This window comes from Urocitellus parryii, chromosome 9, assembly GCF_045843805.1.
Source record: "Urocitellus parryii isolate mUroPar1 chromosome 9, mUroPar1.hap1, whole genome shotgun sequence".
NCBI lineage: Eukaryota > Metazoa > Chordata > Mammalia > Rodentia > Sciuridae > Urocitellus > Urocitellus parryii.
In genome coordinates, this window is record NC_135539.1 from 7,331,010 (window position 1) to 7,345,669 (window position 14,660).

Sequence of the window (14,660 nt, forward strand, 5' to 3'; positions counted from 1 at the left end):
ATGGGGAAGGAGCAGGAGCTGGTGCAGGCGGTGAAGGCGGAGGACGTGGGGACCGCGCAGAGGCTGCTGCAGAGGCCGCGGCCGGGGAAGGCCAGTGAGTGCGGGGGGCGCGAGCGGCCGGCGGGGCCCCCACCTCCCCGGCGCCAGGAGGGGAGGGGATGCCGCGGGTCCCCGGGGGCGGGGCGGGGCCAGCAGCACCCAGACCCTCGGTCGTTCCCCCAGCGCTGGAGGAGGGGCGGCACCAAGCGCCGCCGACCCGCTGTCCCCCCAGCGGGCACCTGCGGCACCCACCTCTCGGCCGGCCGCAGGCTTTCGCATCCCTCCCTCTCTGCCTCTGGCCCCTCCCTTCCCAGGTTGCGGGCTGAAGGCTGGAGGTCTCAGCTGGGGCCTTTAAAGGGCGAGGCTATTGCCCCCACACACTCACACACCACGGAGAGAGGGAGGGGGCCCCTGCAATGAGGGGCGACCTGGGGACTGACAATCCCTGTCAGACCTCTCTCCCCACCCCATGTTTAATAACAGGCTCTGGGTTGGGGGGGGCAGGACCACGCTGGGGGTGTGGCTGCCCAGGCATGGCCTGGGGGGCTGTTTATTGATAACAGCAGAGGCCCAAGGTCGCCCAGCCCAGGGCAGTCTGGGCTCTAAGCAGGTGCCACCTGGGAGACAAGCGCTGTGAGCCCACTGCTCAGGCCTGAACCAACAGACCCTGGTCCTCCCTGGTTTCCCTGATGCAAAAGGGGAGCTTGAGGGAGTGGAGGCCCCCACTGTCCTTCCCTAGCTTGCGCTGTGGAGGCCCCAGGGAGGGGTTGGGAGCTTGGAGCCCAGATCCCAGCACTCATCCGGGCTCAGCTCAGAGCCTCCCTGGAGGCCACAGGAGATGGATGGATGGGCGTGTGGACCAGCAGCGTGTGCGGCTGCGCACGTATGACCGTGTCAGTGTGTCAGGGCACCTGTGCCGGCTCGGGTAGGGCTCTGCAGGTTGGCATGTGTGGAGAAGCGTCCTCACTGGCTGTCCTCACATCTGGGGTCCTCACTCCCCACTCCATGGACTGTGTAAGCTGGGGAGGCCCCCCTCCTTTTTCTCCAAAGGGATGCTGAGATATGGGACTGCCTTGAGGGGTAGGTTCTTGAGCCCTAGGAACACTGCCCCCAACAGCCCTGCCTGGCTAACTCCTGTCCACTTTGTATAGTCAAAGCGAAGGGCACCCATGCCTTGTAGGCACCAGGTTGGCCCTGCTTCTATCTCCCAGGGCTGGGAGGCTCTGCTTATTGAGTTGATTTCAGGGCCTCAGAGCTGAGAAAAGGAGGGCTTCTAAGGAGGCAAGGTATAGGCTTCCACCTAGTGGCCATGTGTCCTTGGGTGCAAATAACTGGCTCCTTGGGCCTCAGTCTCCTCATCTGTAGGATGGGATTCTGGGTTCCCCACCTCATAGCAGTGTCATGAGAACAGTGAGAGGGCAATGAAGCCCAGGCACTTGTAAACACTCAGCAAATGCCAACTGTGATGGCTTCCCTTGACAACAGGAAGTCCAGGCCATTCTGCCACCCTGGGGAGGTGAGGGGGGCTTTGCCTCCAACTGGGTCTCTACCTCTGCCTCAGGCTAGTATGGTCTCTGGAGCAGGAGAGACACCTGCCCTGGCCCCCTGTATCTGTGCTCTCTGACTCACAGGGGCGGGTGTAATAAATCAGACAGAGAAATCCCTCCATGAATTAGCACAGTTGTCATGGCAACGCTGGCCTGCTTTGGAGTAAGATGTATTTTGATTCAGCAAAGTACAGCTGGAGTTTAGGCCACTGGGTGGGGGGCATCCAGCACTGTCCTCAAGCCCCCCTTAAGGAGCCCAGAGGTGTTCCCACCATGCTTGAGTCCTTGATCCCTCTCCTTCCTTCTGCCCGACAGTTGTTGTCACCCCAGGCTCTGTCAGCCCCTCACCCTGCCTTGAAGGGAGCCTCCCCTTGCACACACGCACACTTAGCAATTGTCCTTGAGGAAGAAGAGACTGCTTGGAAGGGAAAATGCAGGGCCAGGGCTGCCCTTCTGCTGCCATGGAAGAGCCCTTCCCTGGCCTCTAGCCCAACCTCCCTTCCCCAGGATGTCCTGGAGGAATTCCCTGAACACCCTGGGCCTCTGCAGGCCTCCTTCTCACCTTGGCCCACTAAGAGTTTCCTTCCAGCCTGGAGTGTGGATCTGACCCCAAAGGTTGGGGTAGTCTCAGGAGAGCAATTAGAGGGCTAGGGTCATGAGAAATGGAGTCCCAAGCTATAGGGCAGATTGGAGAGCGGAGTTTTTACTGATATAGAATGCATAGGACTTTGTGACCTCAGGGAAAGGGCCTCCCAGGACATTCAGCTTGGCCCCCAATTGCCCTGCCCCACTTCCCCAGCCCTTTGCAGCCACACTTCTGCTTCATTCAGAGAAACTGTCTCTGTGTGGGACAGCCTTCCCAGTCCTAGGCCCTCTTCAGTCCTGGGACCCTCCTGGGTACCTAGTGTCCCCTGCAGGCAGTATGAGGCCTCCTGAGACATCAGCCTGCTCTCTATCTCCTGTCACCACTTTTCTTCCTGATGAGACTACAGGCAGATGACCTTAGTAAGGTGACCCCCCCTCTGGTGGGGGTGGTCCCTTTTGTAATGGAGACTCCTCCCCACTGGTGCCCATGTCACTTTCTGGACTTTGGCTTCCAAGCCCATCTGAACTGTCAGCACCTGCAGGTGTGGCCAGGTGAGCAGGAAGACTTGGCTGTGGGCTCCAGTCTCATCCACAGCTGCCTGGAGGCCCCACGTAGGAAGGAAGAGAGGGCCTGGCTTTGGGAAGTCTTGGGATGTGCTAAAAGCTAGCTACATTGGAGTTCAGAAGAGTAGGGGGCAGAGCATCCTAAACATCACCCTGGGTTAGATGTCCTCACTCCTCACAGCTCATGGCAGGAGATTGTGGCAGGACCAGCCACATAGTTTATAGGGCCCTATACAAAATGAAAATGCAGGGCCCTTATCCAGAAATTAAATTTCATCTGGGCATGGTGGTTCATGCCTGTAATCCCAGGTAGCTGGGAGGCTGACACACAAGGATTGTAAATTAGAGCCCAGCAACTTGGCGAGGAGACCCTATCTTAAAATAAAAAAAATAGAGCCGGTGCTGTGGTGCACACCTGTAATCCCAGCAGCTCCGGAGGCTGAGACAAGAGGATCACAAGTTCAAAGCCAGCCTCAGCCATGGCAAGGCCCTTAGCAACTCAGTGAGACCCTGTCTCTAAATATAAGATGGGGCTGGGGATGTGGCTCAGTGGTTGAGTCTCCCTAAATTCAATCCCAGTAATCCCAGTGACTAGGGAGGCTGAGGCGGGAGGATCATGAGTTCAAAGCCTGCCTCACAATTTAGTGAGGCCTAAGCAACTCAACAAGACCTTGTCTCTAATAAAAAATAAAAAAGGGCTGGGGATGTGACTCAATGGTTAAGTGCCTCCTGGGTTTGATCCCTGGTACCACACACACAGAAAAAGAAAAAGGAAAGAAAGAAAGAAAGAAAAAGAAAAAAAGACGGAAAGACAGAAAGCAAAAGAAATGGCTAGGGATATAGTCCAGTGATAGAACACCCCTGGGTGCAATCCCCAGTACTGGAAAATCAAATTTCAGGCAACCGTGCAGTCACATGCTCATGAAGCTGGCCCTGGAGATGGACACTGTATGGAACATGGATATCAGTTCAGTGACTGACTAAGCATCTCGTAGTGGCAGGTGTTGTTTCAGCCACTAAGGGTGCAGCTTTGAGCACAGTGGACAAGAGCCCTTGTCCTCTGGGAGCATATAGTTCAATGGTAGAGAGGGATGGCATGGATGTTAATAAGTAGATGTGTCAAGGGGGCAGCAACGAGGGCTAAAGAGAAGAATGCAGCAGATGTGGGAGGGGAAGGGTTGCCATGGAGTGCCCTGCTGAGCAGGCAGCCTCTGTACCTGGGGGGTGTGAAGGGAGCACCATGGGGATAATGCCGGAAGAGTAGTCCACACTTAGACTCCATGTGTGCAAAGGTCCCGAGGCCCCATGGCAGCGCAGCCTATGTGGAAGGAACATCAAGGAGGGTGGAGAGGTCGGAGAAGAGCAGGGAGTGTGTCTTGCAACGCCATTGTCTGACTCTAGTCTCCACCCAGTGAGATGGGCGCTGGAGGGTCTCCTGGGCTTTGACTAGTGGGTACAGAGGACAGATCAAGTGGCACAGGGAGAGAGTAGGGACGCTGGTGAGGAGGCAAGGGTAGTTAGGGGTCCTGGGAGCAGTGCCCCTGGTGACCATGACATGGTGAGAAGCTGAGCAGTGAAGGATCCTGAGTGTGCTCAGAGTGAGTCTTGAAGTGGCACTGAAGTGGATGGGATTGACCTGAGGACACTACATAACTGCCTGAGAAAGACCCCAGCTAGACTCCAAGGCTGTGGCCTCGGCCACGGATGGGGAGAGCGGCTCTGTTGCCAACTGAGATGGATACTGGCGCCAGCAGCGTCTGAGCAGAGGGGATGGCTGGAGAGTAGAAATGCCTTCACTCTGCCCAGGAGACCCCCACGGGACGGCGGGGGTGGGATTCCCGCACGGCTAGCATTTATAGTGCCTGCTGTCCGGAAATGCCCTTGCGCTTCGGCATGGCCTGCTGCCTTTCTCTGCTCATGGGGGAAGCCAGAGGCCAGGGCCACAGGCTACTAAGTGACTGAGTAAAGATGAGTTCAGGTCCCTCTGACTTCATGGATTTCAAGAGAGTCACTGGGGGACCCACACCCTGTGTCCCACAGCCGACTCTGCGCCAGAGCAGAGCCCTGCAGCCGGGTCTCTGTGACTCGACTCCCTTGGATCCCTTGCCCTCAGGTCCCCACCCCCACTCCTGTCCTGGGCCTGGACAAAGGGGCTTCTGTCTTGCCAGCCCCACCTCATGGAGTGACTGACCCACAAACGGGTTATGTAACCATGGCCCAGACAGGCAGGGGGTTGGCCCAGGTCCTGGTGGACTTGAGCCCACTGGGAAGGCATTGGTGGGCTCTCCTCCTCTGGTAAGCAGCTGGTGAAGCCAGGATGAGAGAGGTCCCAGGAGGAGACTTAGCCCCAAAGGGAAGCTGTTGTCCCTTCAGGGCTTTAGGAGGTTTGAGCCTGGGGTCTGAGCACGACCCTGTGGAGCAGGGAGGCCAACATGGGATTGCTTAGTGTCCTGGATTGCTTGCCTGCTTCCCTTTCTGCCCTGCAGGTGTAAAGCTCCTCCCCAGGGGCATCCAGGGATGGCAGTGGGGAGCTGTACCAACTTTTCCCCCAGAGATACCCCATTTCCGGTGTTCCAGTCTCCCTGACCACCCCCGGCCCCATCTGGGTCCTTCTGAGAGACAGATGGGGCTGGCTCTCTCCCTCCCACCAGTGGCAGGTGCTCAGCCAGCGTCCTGAGGGAGGGGGTGTGTGTGCACATGTGTAAGCCCATGTGGGTGCATGGTCTTGTTTCCTGCTCCCAGGTCAGGACAGCCCGCAGTGCTTAGTTCAGTGAACACCCGCTCCCTATCTCTGTGCAATGGGAAACTAAGGCCCCAAAAGTTGGCACCTGGAACCAAGTGCATGTTTATAGACTAAGACCCTGATGTAGAGCCCACCAGGGAGTTGGACACCACCTCCCCTGCTTTTAGGCTACCTGGAGGGGCCGGGCAGAGCCTCCCCTCAACCATGTCTCCTTCTTCCCCCAGAACTCCTAGGATCCACCAAGAAGATCAATGTCAACTTCCAGGATCCAGATGGGTGAGTTCTCTCAGCCAGGTGGTGGCACCATGGGTTAGGTAGGCTCTGGGCAAGGCCAGGTGCCTGGTCCTTTCCTAGACTTGTCCTTTGCCTGCTCAGCTTCTCAGCCCTGCACCATGCAGCCCTGAATGGCAACACAGAACTAATCACCCTGCTGCTGGAGGCTCAGGCTGCTGTGGACATCAAGGACAACAAAGGCAAGCCTGCTCCGGGGCCTCAAGGCCAAGGGCAGGGGGTCAAAGTCAGGGTGGGGTCCTTGCAGCCTGGATGGCTGATATCTCCATCAAAGCAGGATGTTATAAGATCAGGGTTGTATTCTGGGTCAGGGGTCAGCTCCCAACAGCCCTGCTGCTCCCAGGCATGCGGCCTTTGCACTATGCAGCCTGGCAAGGCCGGAAGGAGCCCATGAAACTGGTGCTGAAGGCGGGCTCAGCGGTGAACATCCCATCTGATGAGGGCCACATCCCCCTGCACCTGGCAGCCCAGCACGGTCATTATGATGTGGTGAGACTGTGTGGGGTGGCAGGGTGGGAAGGGCAGTGGGGCTGGTGATGCCTGGGACTGACTGTGCCATGGGCCTGCAGTCAGAGATGCTGCTACAGCACCAATCCAACCCATGCATGGTGGACAACTCTGGGAAGACGCCCCTGGACCTGGCCTGTGAGTTCGGCCGTGTTGGGGTAAGTCTCCTCAGGGAGCTGAGTGGGACTCCACCTACCTGTCCTCTTCACCTGGGATGGGGGTTGGGGAAGCCCCAAGCCAGGGCCTACCTGCCCTGACCCCTCCTTCAAGGTGGTCCAGCTGCTCCTGAGCAGCAACATGTGTGCGGCCTTGCTGGAGCCCCGCCCAGGAGACACCACTGACCCCAACGGCACCAGCCCCCTGCACCTGGCAGCCAAGAATGGCCACATTGACATCATCAGGTATGGCTATTAACAGGGACAGGACCAAACCTCAGGATCCCTGGGGCTTGACAGCATCCAGGAGCTCAGGGTTCCTGCCTCTGACCTGGGGATAAGAGGGGCCTCCCAGAAGCCATAGTGTTATGGTCAGGCTTCTGAGTATGGCCTTCAGCTGCCGAATAAAGAATAAGCAGGAGGGACTGGGAAAGGGTTTTGTTTGTTTCCTTTTTTTGGTATTGGAGATTTAACCTAGGGTGCTTTGCCACTGAGCTACCTCCCCAGCCCTATTTGTAATTGATTGATTGATCGATTGATTGATAGATACCAGAGATTGAACTCAGGGGCACTTAACCACTGAGCCACAGTTCCTGTCCCCCTGCCCCCCCCCCTTTTAAATTTTGAGACAGAGTCTCACTAAGTTGTTTAGGGGCTCACTAAGTTACTGAGGTTGGCTTTGAACCTCCTGCCTCAGCCTCCCAGGTAGCTGGGATTACAGGCCATTGTGCCCAGCTGGGGAAGGGTCTTCTATATCTTGTCAGCCTAGAATCTATCCTGGCCCTGCCATTTGCTGGTTGAGCTCAGGGAGGCACTTAACTTGTCTGAACCTCAGTTTCTTCATCCATACAGTGGAGCTCACAGGGACTACATAAGAACTGGACAAGAAAATAACCTTGGGGGTCAGCAAGGGATGGACACTTTGACAGGTGCTTGGTAAACATCAGATACGATTGTAGTCAGTGACAGAGGGCAGAGCTAGCTTGACCTCTGACCTGAGCAGGTAGTTGGGGACCCAGGAACTGAGGCCTGGCCTGAGGGTGCTGGGGAGGAGAGTTCCTGCTAAAGGCCCTGCTGGCTCTTGCCACCAGACTCCTCCTCCAAGCCGGCATTGACATTAACCGCCAGACCAAGTCTGGCACGGCCCTGCACGAGGCTGCACTCTGTGGGAAGACGGAAGTTGTTCGACTGCTATTGGATGTGAGTCTAGGGTGTGGGGGAAATGGGGTCCAGGCAGGGGCATGGGGCTCCTGACAGGGCCTTGCCCTTCCACAGAGCGGGATCAATGCCCAGGTGAGGAACACCTATAGCCAGACGGCACTGGACATTGTGCATCAGTTCACCACATCCCAGGCCAGCAAGGAGATCAAGCAGCTGCTGCGAGGTGGGCCCAGACGGGGCCAAGGGCTTGGGCGGGGCCTGGGTGGGCAGCTTGCAGGACTGGGGGGTCCACCTCCTGTATCCCCAGAGGCCTCGGCAGCCCTGCAGGTCCGGGCGACCAAGGATTATTGCAACAATTATGATCTGACCAGCCTCAACGTGAAGGCCGGGGACATCATCACAGTGAGGATGCTGGGGGCTGCTGTGGCAGGGGTGGGTGGGACTGGGGCAGGCTTACCCAGAACACCCTCCCACAGCATTTGGGGTAGGAGTGCTGGGCAGGCCCCCCATGAAAGGATGTCTCTCCGAGCATGTTCCTCCACATATTTGGCCAGGTCCTGGAGCAGCATCCAGATGGCCGGTGGAAGGGCTGTATTCATGACAACAGAACAGGCAATGACCGAGTGGGCTACTTCCCTTCCTCTTTGGGTGAGGCTATCATCAAGCGAGCAGGCAAGTCTCTCCCAACCCTGGGAGGTTATAGGCAGGAGCCTCTGGGCCTGAGCATAGGGGCCAGAAAGCAACACACATGCTCTGGCATGCTGGTGACAAGGCAGGGTCAGCCTTCTAGCCGGTGCTCAGATCTAGCAGCGTGTCCTGTGGGCTGTCTCCTTGCCAGCTCCCTATATGCATTCCTTCATTTATTCCACAAATATTGCATGCCTGCTATGTTCTGGTTGGAGCTGGCCATTAAGGACACAGGAGTTTCAGACACTGTTCTTGCTCTTAAGGGGCTTGCTGTGGAGTGGGAGGGAACAAGAGACAGCGAAATCAACATAGAGGGAAGCATACCAACCAGAGAACACGGAGAGAGGCTAGCTTTAGTTAGGGAGAGGTAGGAGGGGCTGTCTACCAGCAGAGCAGTTCAGGCAGCTGGAACCACACATGGGAAGGCACAGAGGCAGGAAGGAACTTGTCACTTAGAGGAGCAGGGGCAGCAGGGGCAGCTTGGCTGAAGAAGAGTGAGTTGGGGAGGGAATGCAGGACCAGGTTGGGAAGCCCCCTGACCTGGTTTCAGAGAGGCAGGGGATCCATTTACCTTTTGCAGAGGATGTGGAGATTGATAGGTGGGGCAAGAGGGCAGAGGGGAGCAGTAGGAGGTATGGCCAGTCACCCATAGTCATCTAGTTCCTAGATGGTAGCCCTGGCCTCGGGCTCCTGAGCAGCTTGTTTCCTGTGCCCCAGCTCAGAGAAGGTCATATCCTCCAAGAGTCCTCAGCCCCTTTGCTTGCAGGACCACAGGACACCTGGTTCTGGGTTCCCTTGACCACTTTCTCTTGGTCTGAAATATCTGGGGTCTCCTGAGGGTCTTTCAGCTGTGTGTATGTGCGTGCGTGTGTGTGCCACCTCTGCTCTGCCCCACTCTGTGTCAGGGCCCACCTGGGTGTACCTGGAGCTCAGGGAAGCTGTGCTTGTCCTACAGGTTCCCGAGCAGGCAGCGAGCCAAGCCCACCCCAGGGAGGTGGCTCGTCAGGGCCCTCTGCACCCCCAGAGGAGATCTGGGTGCTAAGGAAGCCTTCTGCAGGTGTGCTGGGTCCTTTGGAGGGCTGGGGTGGTGGCACTTCTGCTGGGCACCTTATGCTCCCTGTGCTGGCAGGTGGTGACCGCAGTGGCAGCTTGAGCAGTGTGGCTGGTAGCCGAAGCAGTGGAGCTCATGCCCTGCATGCAGGCTCTGAAGGGGTCAAGGTCAGTTGGGGTGATGGCTGGGGCCAGGGCAGCCATGGTGGCCTGGCCTGGAGCAGCACTGATGAGCTGGCTTCTTGGTCGTAGCTCCTGGCAACGGTGCTTTCCCAGAAGCCTGTCTCTGAGTCCAGCCCAGGGGACAGCCCCATCAAGCCTCCAGAGGGCTCTACAGGTAAGAACAAGGACCTAGCTGTACTGGCTTGCCAGGAAGGTGACCCTGAGCAGCCCCTGCCTTGCTATCCCCTGTCTTTACCAGGTACTGCCCGGTCCCAACCTCCAGCAGCCCACACTGGGCAAGTCTACGGAGAGCAGCTGCCCAAGAAGCTGGAGCCTGCCTCAGAGGGCAAGGTACAGGGCCTGAGCTGGCTCCCATGGCTGGTCTCACGAGGGTGGGGGCTGACAGTCTAAATAACCCCCACGTAGCCTGTCTGGTCTGGCCACAGCAGGGGCATGGGGCTTCGACAGGCCAGACTGTCCTTCTATCTGTCTGTTAGTCTGTGTGTGCGTCACATGTGCACACACGAGTGTATAGGTGTTGTCCACTTGTGTAGGCTGTGAGCTAGCATGTGCACACTTGTGGAGGTACATAGGGGTGTGTGTGGAATGGTGCAGCCATGAAACAGATATGCATGTGTGTGGTTGCACAGATGGAAGAGGATGGGTGTGAGACACGAGTGTGTGTGGGTGCAGCGGGTTGTGTATGCATGTGCCTGTGTGCTGGGAGGTGTGAACTGATGGCTGAGTCCTGCACAGCAGAGGAGGCGAGGCACCCCTGCCTGTGGAGCACCGAGCAGCCCAAACTGAGGCCACTGTCCCCTAGAGCCCCCTCACATGGGGCCACAATACCTGCCTCCCCAAGATGGTATGGGTGTCCCTGGTGCAGGAATGGGGGGAAGTTTAGGGAGGCTGTGACATGAACAGCAGCTGGATGCACCCTCCTGGTGGAGCTCACAGAAGAAGGCTGGAGGGCTGAGGATGCTCGGGGTCAAGGATGGCAGGTCGAGTGCTGACGGCAGCTGGAGCGCCGGTGCCAGGCTCACCCAGGCCTGGCTGCAGATGGACCATGGATGGCAGATCAGCGCTCCGTGGCCCGCCAGCCAAGCAAAGAAGGAGGTGCTGTGGTGGCTGGGGAGCAGGTCCGGCGTGGGCGGGCTGTAGCCGGTGCCTTGTGTCTTCCAGAGTGCCGAGGCAGTCAGCCAGTGGCTCGCCACATTTCAGCTCCAGCTCTACGCCCCCAACTTCACCAGCGCTGGCTACGACCTGCCCACCATCAGCCGCATGACTCCTGAGGTGAGCAGTTGCAGCCACCTGACCACCTCACCCCTTTTCAAAGACAGGTCCCTGCCTCCTGCCAACAGGCCTCTTCTGTGCCTAGGACCTCACGGCCATTGGTGTCACTAAACCAGGCCACCGGAAGAAGATCACAGCAGAGATCAGCGGCCTGAGCATCCCTGACTGGCTGCCTGAACACAAACCTGTAAGGCTCCCCACAGCCTGGTGGCCGAGCCAGGACTGGCAGACAGATAGACAGCCAGCCTCCCTGCCTCCAGCCCTTACCTGTCCTCTGGGGCTCTAGGAAGTGGACAGTGGATGGCCCACCAGCAGGGAGTTGCCTGGAGAGCTTCTGTCCATGAGGGCATTGGGACCAGCCCCCTAGGCTGGGGCCTCTCAGGGTGAGGGGAGCCTGAAACCAGTAGAGTGTCCCTCCATACACAGGCAGCACCTGCTCAGCTCTGCCCATTGAGCATCCATGCAGGCTACAGAGGGCCCATGTTGGGACATGCCAGCTACACCCCGGCATGTGCTCCAAAAGACACTGACAACTGCATGCTCGTACACAGGCTCCACCATGTGTGCTGGCCTGTGACAACAGCTGACTAACCTTCTCATGGTACCTGCATAGACCGTGGCCTATGCCGTTGCTAACAGGGATGTGCCCATATCAAGTGACAGTTTCTGGGCTTGCTGAAAGTGGGCCTGGCCACCCAATCTGATGCTGGTTCTTTGGGCCATACACTGAGCTGCAGGCCTCCAGTCATCAGTGGGAAAAGTGCCAGTGGCCACCCAAACCCTTGCAGGGCCCTGGGTCTGTGACAAGTGGGTCTGCATTCATCCCCGCCCCACCTCCTGGCTCATCCACTCAGTCAGCAGCTCAGGGGTCCTCTCAGGAGCATGTGTGGGTCCCATGGGCCTCGCCTCACTCTGTCACCAGTGTGACTGAGGGTGCTGTGTTGGTGCATGAGTGACATCCAGCTGGAAGCTCAGGAAACAGGCAGTTCTTGGTGAAGACTTTTGTGGATTTTTGCACACACATGTGATATGACTGTGTGGTGTGTATGTGGCACATGTGTGACCATGCATCTGATGTGGGTAGGGAGATGGCAGGAGTGTGAGCATGAGGCAGGAGGGGGTGCGATGCCTGCGTGTGGCTGGGAGTGCTGTGTGCAGGGTGTACTTGTATCCTGGTAGCACTGTGTGTCTGTGTCCACGGTGTATGGGTGCTTCCTCAGGGCACTGTGACCCTGGCCACCTGACCAGGCAAGGAAGTGTTTTCTTCCCCCTAAAACCTAAGGAGAGTGTCCTGAGGATAGGTCCCTCTGTGTCCATTTGCGTATGTTAGCTCGTGTGTGCACAACAGTGCCTGGTGGCTGTGCTAAGGAGCTGGTCTGGGGCATCTGCACCTATACTGTCTCCGATACTGACATCTTGGGCCTGTCCATTTGTCCTCCTGTCTGTCTGTGCCCTGCTGGCCCAGTGCTCCTTCTTCCAATTGTTCCAAGTAGTTGGGCAAGGTGTGGGCAGCTGGCTTGGGCTGCCCCTCTGTGTCCCCTGCTCTGTAGGCTAACCTGGCTGTGTGGCTGTCCATGATTGGCCTGGCCCAGTACTACAAGGTGCTGGTGGACAACGGCTATGAGAACATTGACTTCATCACTGACATCACCTGGGAGGACCTGCAGGAGATTGGCATCACCAAGCTCGGTAAGGCTCTGTCCCCAGCCCCTGCCCTCTCTTCCTCTGGGGCTGCTTGACCTGCTCCGTGTTCCCCTCTCAGGACACCAGAAGAAGTTGATGCTGGCAGTGAGGAAGCTGGCAGAGCTGCAGAAAGCAGAATACGCCAAGTATGAGGGAGGGCCCCTGCGCCGGAAGGCACCCCAGTCGCTTGAAACGATGGCCATTGAGTCACCGCCCCCACCTGAACCTGCCCCAGCTGACTGCCAGTCTCCTAAGATGACCACTTTTCAAGACAGTGAGCTCAGTGGTGAGCTTCAGGCAGCCATGACTGGCCCAACAGAGGTGGGTGCCGCTGCTGCTGAGAAGCCCTCCAACCACCTGCCACCCACCCCAAGAGCTACCATGCGGCAGGAGCCCAGCTTGGGTGGACGGGCTCGGCACATGAGCAGCTCTCAGGAGCTGCTGGGCGACGGGCCCCCTGGACCTGGCAGTCCCATGTCACGAAGCCAGGAGTACCTACTGGATGAGGGACTAGCTCCTGGAACCCCACCCAAGGAGGCCCGGCCTAGCCGCCATGGCCACAGCATCAAGAGGGCAAGTGTGCCTCCAGTGCCAGGCAAGCCAAGGCAGGTCCTTCCACCAGGCGCCAGCCACTTCACGCCTCCTCAAACTCCCACCAAAGCCCAGCCAGGCTCTCCCCAGGCCCTTGGGGGACCTCATGGTCCAGCCCCAGCCACTGCTAAGGTGAAGCCCACCCCACAGTTGCTGCCTCCAACGGAGCGACCCATGTCACCCCGCTCCCTGCCTCAGTCACCCACCCACCGTGGCTTTGCTTATGTGCTACCCCAGCCTGTGGAAGGGGAGGCAGGGCCAGCTGCTCCAGGGCCTGCACCCCCGCCTGTGCCAGCAGCTGTGCCCACGCTGTGCCTACCCCCAGAGGCTGACTTGGAGCCAGGTCGGCCCAAGAAGCGTGCCCACAGCCTGAATCGTTACGCAGCATCTGACAGTGAGCCTGAGCGAGATGAGCTGCTAGTGCCCACTGCTGCTGGACCCTATGCCACAGTCCAGCGGCGAGTAGGCCGTAGTCACTCAGTGAGGGCACCTGCTGGCACTGATAAGAACGTCAACCGCAGCCAGTCATTTGCTGTGCGGCCCCGCAAGAAGGGACCCCCACCACCTCCACCCAAGCGCTCCAGCTCAGCCATGGCCAGTGCCAACCTGGCTGATGAGCCAGCTCCAGATGTTGAGATAGAAGATGGCCGGCTGGGAGTCCGGGCACAGCGCCGGCGGGCCAGCGATCTGGCTGGCAGTGTGGACACGGGCAGTGCCGGCAGTGTGAAGAGCATTGCGGCCATGCTTGAGCTGTCTTCCATTGGGGGTGGGGGACGGGCTGCCAGAAGGCCACCTGAGGGCCACCCCACAGCTCGACCTGCCAGTCCAGAGCCGGGCCGGGTGGCCACAGTGTTAGCCTCAGTGAAGCACAAAGAGGCCATTGGACCTGATGGTGAGGTGGTAAACAGACGCCGCACACTCAGTGGGCCTGTCACTGGACTTTTGGCCACAGCCCGCAGAGGGCCAGGGGAGCCAGAAGATCAAGGCCACTTTATGGAAGATGGTGCAGCCCGGCAGCGGCCTCGAGGTCCAGCCAAGGGTGAAGCGAGTGTGGAGGGCCCACCACTGGCCAGGGTGGAGGCCAGTGCCACGCTCAAGAGGCGCATCCGGGCCAAGCAGAGTCAGCAGGAGAATGTCAAGTTCATCCTAACAGAGTCTGACACAGTCAAGCGCAGGCCCAAGGCTAAGGAAAGGGAAGCTGGGCCTGAGCCACCCCCACCACTGTCCGTGTACCAGAATGGCTCGGCCACCATGCGCCGCAGACCAGCTTCAGAGCAAGCTGGAGCCCCAGAGCTGCCCCCACCACCCCCACCTGCTGAACCCCCACCCACTGACTTGATGCATCTGCCCCCACTTCCCTTGCCCGACAGTGATGCCCGGAAGCCGGCAAAGCCACCTGTCTCTCCCAAGCCTGTCTTGGCTCAGCCTGTGCCCAAGATCCAGGGCTCACCCACACCTGCCTCCAAGAAGGTGCCACTGCCAGGCCCTGGCAGCCCAGGTAGGTACAGGGAGCCAAGAGGGCAGGGTGAGTAGAGGCAGTAGGACCCCCAAATCAGAGGGATTTTCCTTTTTTTGGATTTGATGATGCCTGCCTGGGTGGGA

The 14,660-nt window shown here is 58.5% G+C and overlaps 2 protein-coding genes across 3 annotated transcripts in view; one reads left to right on the forward strand and one right to left on the reverse strand.

Annotated features, from left to right (window-relative positions):
• The window catches only part of Caskin1 (CASK interacting protein 1), a 15,745-nt gene continuing 1,085 nt past the window's right edge, over positions 1-14,660 (forward strand). Inside the window, exons 1-18 of one of the 2 annotated variants that reach the window (XM_026385410.1) lie at positions 1-94; positions 5,703-5,754; positions 5,854-5,951; positions 6,113-6,258; positions 6,339-6,434; positions 6,547-6,677; positions 7,523-7,631; positions 7,707-7,815; positions 7,900-7,994; positions 8,147-8,264; positions 9,235-9,336; positions 9,409-9,497; positions 9,582-9,666; positions 9,751-9,842; positions 10,674-10,784; positions 10,870-10,971; positions 12,335-12,473; positions 12,547-14,556. In XM_026385410.1, the coding sequence (XP_026241195.1) occupies positions 1-94; positions 5,703-5,754; positions 5,854-5,951; positions 6,113-6,258; positions 6,339-6,434; positions 6,547-6,677; positions 7,523-7,631; positions 7,707-7,815; positions 7,900-7,994; positions 8,147-8,264; positions 9,235-9,336; positions 9,409-9,497; positions 9,582-9,666; positions 9,751-9,842; positions 10,674-10,784; positions 10,870-10,971; positions 12,335-12,473; positions 12,547-14,556 (3,778 nt within the window). The remainder of the gene's footprint in view (positions 95-5,702; positions 5,755-5,853; positions 5,952-6,112; positions 6,259-6,338; positions 6,435-6,546; positions 6,678-7,522; positions 7,632-7,706; positions 7,816-7,899; positions 7,995-8,146; positions 8,265-9,234; positions 9,337-9,408; positions 9,498-9,581; positions 9,667-9,750; positions 9,843-10,673; positions 10,785-10,869; positions 10,972-12,334; positions 12,474-12,546; positions 14,557-14,660) is intronic. The other variant, XM_026385411.1, reaches the window with a different exon arrangement.
• Positions 12,448-14,660, reverse strand: part of Traf7 (TNF receptor associated factor 7) — a 23,333-nt gene continuing 21,120 nt past the window's right edge. Inside the window, exon 20 of the transcript XR_003300477.2 lies at positions 12,448-12,590. The gene's annotated coding sequence lies outside the window, so the exon portion shown is untranslated. The remainder of the gene's footprint in view (positions 12,591-14,660) is intronic.